The 6,000-nt window shown below is 47.7% G+C and overlaps 1 protein-coding gene across 1 annotated transcript; it reads left to right on the top strand.

The window, feature by feature from the left end:
- On the top strand, window positions 1–1,885 carry LOC138675172 (E3 ubiquitin/ISG15 ligase TRIM25-like). The gene has a single exon (XM_069763193.1). It carries the CDS (start codon window positions 150–152, stop codon window positions 1,725–1,727), a length of 1,578 nt encoding a protein of 525 aa, XP_069619294.1. The 5' UTR covers window positions 1–149; the 3' UTR covers window positions 1,728–1,885.
- The last annotated feature ends 4,115 nt before the right edge of the window (window positions 1,886–6,000 follow it).

Genomic DNA, 6,000 nt, shown 5'->3' with positions numbered 1-6,000 from the left:
GTGTCCATTAAGTAGTTAACCCTGACTATCATTGTGCTCCTGAGCCCTGCCCTGTATACATTCAAAAGTATAAATCTGACCTATGGTTTCTGAGTATCTGAGAATTGCAGTTTCAGTTTCTCTCTTCCTACTTCCGGCAGGCGACAGCCATGGCGTCCGCTGATCTGAGAGAAGAGCTGGACTGCTCCATCTGTCTGAGCACTTATACAGATCCTGTAATGCTGAGATGTGGACACAACTTCTGCCGGGTCTGTATAGATCAAGCGCTGGATACACAGGATGGGTCTGGAGTTTATTCCTGTCCTGACTGCAGGGAACAATTTCTGGAACGGCCGGCACTGATGAGGGACTTTGCGCTGCTAAACATAATGGAGAAATTCCTGTTTACTCCAGCAACAAAGACACAGCCTGGGATCTGCTGCACTTACTGTGTGGACTCTCCGGTACCTGCTGTTAGATCCTGTCTACTCTGTGAGGCTTCTCTGTGTGATAAACACCTGAGGGTTCACAGCAAATCACCAGAACACGTCTTATCTGATCCCAGCACTTCTCTGGAGAAAAGGAAATGTTCTGTCCATAAGAAGATCCTGGAATATTACTGCACCGAGGACGCTGTTTGTATCTGTGTGTCCTGCAGTTTGGCCAAAGAACATCGGAGACACCAGGATGAGGCTTCAGAGAAGAAAAAGGAGAAACTGAGAAATGTTCTCCAAAAACTGATCACAAAGAGAAAGGAGACTGAGGAAAGAGTCCTGAGTCTGGAGAAACGCTGGAGAAAAGCTCAAGAAAGAGCAACTGGAGAAGCCGAGAGAGTCACTGCCCTGTGTACAGACATCAGGAGACGGGTGGACGACCTGGAGAAGAAGGTCCTGCGTGAGATCTCCAGGCAGGAGAAGGAAGAGTCACTGTCACTGTCTGCTCTGATCCATCAGCTGGAAATAAAGAAGGACGAGCTGTCCAGGAAGATGAGACACATTGAGGAGCTGTGTAACATGACGGATCCACTGACTGTCTTACAGGATCCAGACACCGGTGACTTGTGTGATCCTGAGGAGGAGGGAGGTGATGAGGACACAGGAGGACATGATAAACAGCCCCATGATGGAGATGACCTGGATGTGGCTGTGATCTCACACACATTACACACATTATGTGAGGTAATATCAGGTATAAGGAGCGGGATCTATGTGGAGGATCCTGCAGACATATTACTGGATGTAACCACAGCCGCTAATAATCTCCTTATATCAAATGACCTGAAAACTGTAACTTGGACAGAAACAAAAGAGAATCGTCCAGAAACAGCAGAGAGATTCCAGGATTTTCAGGTGATGAGCAGGAGAGGATTTACCTCAGGACGACATTACTGGGATGTGGAGAGCAGGAGATCAGGAATGTGGATGGTGGGGATGTGTTATCCCAGTATGGACAGGAGGGGGTATAGATCATATATTGGAAATAATAACAAGTCCTGGGGTTTGTGGAGAAATAATAATCAGTATTCAGTGATACATGACAGGAAAGAGATCCCTTTACCTCACAATATCTTGAATGATAGAGTCAGGATATGTCTGGATTATGAGGTCGGGCAGTTGTCCTTTTATGAGCTGTGTGACCCCATCAGACACTTACACACCATCACTGCCACCTTCTCCGAGCCCCTTCATGCTGCATTATGTGTATGGCACTGTTCTATAAAGATACTAGGGGGTGACATGGGTGTATGATCCGCTGCACACGTATATGATGATTTCTCTCTGGTTGCTTCTATATACTGCATATTATGTACTCTGAGAATAATGCTCATATATAATCTCTGTGTAATATTGTAAATAATTCTCCATGTCTTGGTTGTTATTCTCAGGTATTAAACATTTTGATTGGATTTAGTTTATTTTTATTAAGCACACAGACCACTTAAATAATTTATTATCTACTCAGCGGGCTGTCAATCATCAGCCTAACGAGTAAAATTCTCTTTTTTTCTCCTGGGAGCTTGTTAAGACCATTGTGCTTGGCAGCCCAGGTCCATTGTAAGGCCTGTCCCACACGTCCAGATAATTCCGGTACCGGAAAAATCGGTACTGGAACTATCCGTGTGTGCGTGTGCTTACCTGGCACATCAGTGTGGCACACGTGCGGCAGCCGGGTGCCGTCCTTGTGCCGACTGGGTACCACATGCACCGTGCAGGAAACAGCGCTAGAGTTAAGCGCTGTCCCCTGCTTTGGGTGCTGAATCCAGAATTCATTCCTTCCCAGCAGCATTCGCTGGAAAGAAGGAATGAAAAATCATTTAAAAAAAAAAAAATTTATTGTTAAAATAAAGTTCCCGGTAATCTACCCCCTCCCACCCCCTGTGCGCCCGCCCTCTGGCATTAAAATACTTACCCAGCTCCCTTGGCGCTTCCATCCTCTCAGCGTCGCAGCTCTTCCTGTATGAGCGGTCACGTGGTGCCGCTTATTACAGTGATGAATATGCGGCTCCACCCCTATGGGTGAACCCTGCTGGAGAGAAGAAATGAATGGGGCTTCAGCACCACAAGCTGGGGGGACAGCGCTTACAGTAGCGCTGTCTCCTGCACGGCACACGGACTGCACATGGACAGCATCCGTGCGCGGTACGTGTTTTACACAGACCCATTGACTTTAATGGGTCCGTGAGATCCGTGCGTTCCCACAAACACTGACATGTCTCCGTGTTTTCCAAACAGACACACGGTCCGTGAAAACACGCTGACATGTGCAGAGACACATTGATTTTAATGTGTCTACGTGAGTCAGTGTCTCCGGTACGTGAGGAAACTGTCAGCTCAAGTACCGGAGCCACTGACGTGTGAAACCGGCCTAAACAAAACATGTGCTGCCGAGAATACCATGTGCACAGAACAATCATGTTAACGATCGTCCTGTGCACATGTAGGTGCAGTCTGCCTTTCTAAACAATAAACATAAGGATGAATGACCTCGGGGAGATCAAAACATCCAACACCACGGAGACACCATCACGTGTTTTTCAACGCAGTGATCCAGAACACTGCCCCATCCCTTATGGGAAATATGCAAATGCATGTAGAAAAGCCGCGGAGACACCATCATGTGTTTCTCAACGCAAGCAATGAATAGCCAGGTCTTTCACTGGGAAGGAACAACCACGGGAAGGGCAGCATCCAATAAAGGAAAACCACCTATGCCAAAACATGGTATTCATCCACAGACAGCTGTTTCGGGGTATTTGCCCCTCATTAGTGTGGAGTAGGAAACTGGCTATTAGGAGCAGTGCCTAGTGAAAAAACTATAAACATAAAGATGAATGACCTCGAGGAGATCAAAACATCCAACACCGCGGAGACACCATCACGTGTTTCTCAACGCAGTGATCCAGAACACTGCCCCCATCCCTTATGGGAAATATGCAAATGCATGTAGAAAAGCCGCGGAGACACCATCACGTGTTTCTCAATGCAAGCAATGAATAGCCAGGTCTTTCACTGGGAACAAACAACCACGGGAAGGATAGCTGTTATGACCTGGTGGTCAGGAGCACCCGACCTGATAGTTAAACTCATACAGGACAAGCTCTGGGATGTGGGAGCTCTGCTGACCGCAAGCCCTAATCCTATCGCACACACTAGAAATAGCCGTGGAGCGCTCCTGACGCTCCCTATGCGCCTCGTCACAGCCTAAGGACTAGCTAGCCCTAGAGATAGAAAATAAAGCCTACCTTGCCTCAGAGAAATTCCCCAAAGGAATAGGCAGCCCCCACATATAATGACTGTGAGTAAAGATGAAAGTCACAAACGCAGAAATGAAACAGGTTTCAGCAAAGGGAGGCCAAACTTACTAAATAGACAGAGGATAGGAAAGGTAACTTTGCGATCAGCACAAAAACCTACAAAAGACCACGCAGAGTATGCAAAAAAGACCTCCGCACCGACTCACGGTGCGGAGGGGCCACTCTGCATCCCAGAGCTTCCAGCTAGCAAGACAAAATCATGATAACCAGCTGGACAAGAAAACAGAGAACAAATAATGACTATCAGGAACTTAGCTTCTGCAGGAGAAGGCAGGTCACCAGAGAGATCCAGGAGCGAACTGAACCAATGCAAAAACATTGACAGCTGGCATGGAGTAAAGATCTGAGAGGAGTTAAATAGAGCAGCCAACCAAAGGATAAACCACGTCACCTGTGTAAGGAACCTCAGAAGCAGCAGCTTCACTCATAGCCACCAGAGGGAGCCCATAAACAGAACTCGCCGAAGTACCATTCACGACCACAGGAGGGAGTTCGACAACAGAATTCACAACAGGTAGCATCCATTAAAGGAAAACCACCTATGCCAAAACATGGTATTCATCCACAGACATCTGTTTTGGGGTATTTGCCCCTCATCAGTGTGGAGTAGGAAACTGGCTATTAGGAGAATTGCCTAGTGAAAAGACTGTAAACATAAGGATAAATGACCTCGGGGAGATCAAAACATCCAGCACCGCGGAGACACCATCACGTGTTTCTCAATGCAGTGATCCAGAACACTGCCCCCATCCCTTATGGGAAATATGCAAATGCATGTAGAAATGCCGCGGAGACACCATCACGTGTTTCTCAACGCAAGCAAGCAACCGGTATCATCGTCAGTTGTCCACGCCTTACTAGCTGCCTATGGGAATCACGCCTCCGTCAGCTCTGCTTACGACTACTGCAGGTACTCGCTGAAAGTGAAGACTCTTCCTTAGCGTAATAGTCACATGGGTCAACGTGTGTCCCTCTGACTTCCTTTCCTGTCTCTGTACTCCAGCCGTGTGGATGGTAATAGGTTACAATGGCTCTGTTCCGAATCTGGTCTTGGTTCTTTCTCTGAGCACACTTCCCACTAGTGGCCTATAGCTGAAATGATGCTCCTTGCTCCTCCAATATCTCAACCACAACTGACTAACAGTGGTGGGTCATTCATGAAGGAACCAAAACAAAGAGCCAGCTCCCCGTTGCATACAACGAGAAACGACACCCTAGTGAGAACCACTAAATTCTCTTTATGGCTAAATTCCGGAGTTCAGGCGGACGTAACCTCGCCCACCCAAAACAAAACCCTGCTCATTCATCAATTTAATTGGCTGGCTGCAAGTAGTGACGGTTTCAGTCGCGTTCATATCTTTAATATTTGTTCACCTGGGATCCATTTAGGATCTACAAGAGGTGACAATTTTTGGGAAGCTGAGCCAAGTGAGCGAGATCACCAAAAAGAGCCGGATTGCCCATCACCACTGACTTACCGGAACTAGCTTCCTGTGCACATGCCCAGTAGCTCTGTAACATGGCATGGGGTGGTAGCTGCGGGCGAGGAACTCGTCTTCCATGTCCTGGCACGCTATACGAAGATGGAGTTCCTGGCTGGGTGGGTGGGCTTCATCTATAGATTACTATGTCCTCGCAGGCCGCATGATGCCGGTGACTTTGGCAAGAAGGAGGTACTGGCTGGCTGGGTGGGCTTCATCTATAGGATACCATGCCCTCGCAGGCCACATGATGCCGGTGACTTTGGCAAGATGGAGGCACTGGCTGGGTGGGTGGGCTTCATCTATAGGGTACTATGCCCTTGCAGGCCACATGTTGCCGGTGACTTTGGCAGACCAGGACCGGATGTTAAACAGTTCAATGAGAGCAGCACTCGAAAACATACTCTCTTTTACTTAACATTAAGTTGGTGGGAAGTATGTACAATAGGTAGCGGGTCATAACTTCACAAATGTTTTGGGAAATCTTCACAGCCTCTACTTCTTCTAGGCGTTCTTGTTTATGGCTCAAGTTCCTCTGTCTTCACCTCAACCCAGCTCAGTTCTACAGTCCCGAAAGTGAGAGTCCTATACTTCACCCCACGGCTCCGCATCCTTTTTCCCTTAGGGGAGTTAGTTTGCCTCTATGATCGTTACTTAGCTTCTTTGATTGCTGACGCCTTGGAACTCCCACCCCAGGGCCCTCTCTTCATCTCATGTTCCTTGATC

Source organism: Ranitomeya imitator, chromosome 4, assembly GCF_032444005.1.
Source record: "Ranitomeya imitator isolate aRanImi1 chromosome 4, aRanImi1.pri, whole genome shotgun sequence".
NCBI lineage: Eukaryota > Metazoa > Chordata > Amphibia > Anura > Dendrobatidae > Ranitomeya > Ranitomeya imitator.
The sequence above is the reverse complement of the archived record's forward strand: the minus strand, read 5'-3'. Positions and strand labels throughout refer to the sequence as shown.

Excerpts from the sequence above, each read along its gene's own strand:
- LOC138675172 (XM_069763193.1), top strand. The coding sequence starts at position 150 with ATGGCGTCCGCTGATCTGAGAGAAGAGCTGGACTGCTCCATCTGTCTG.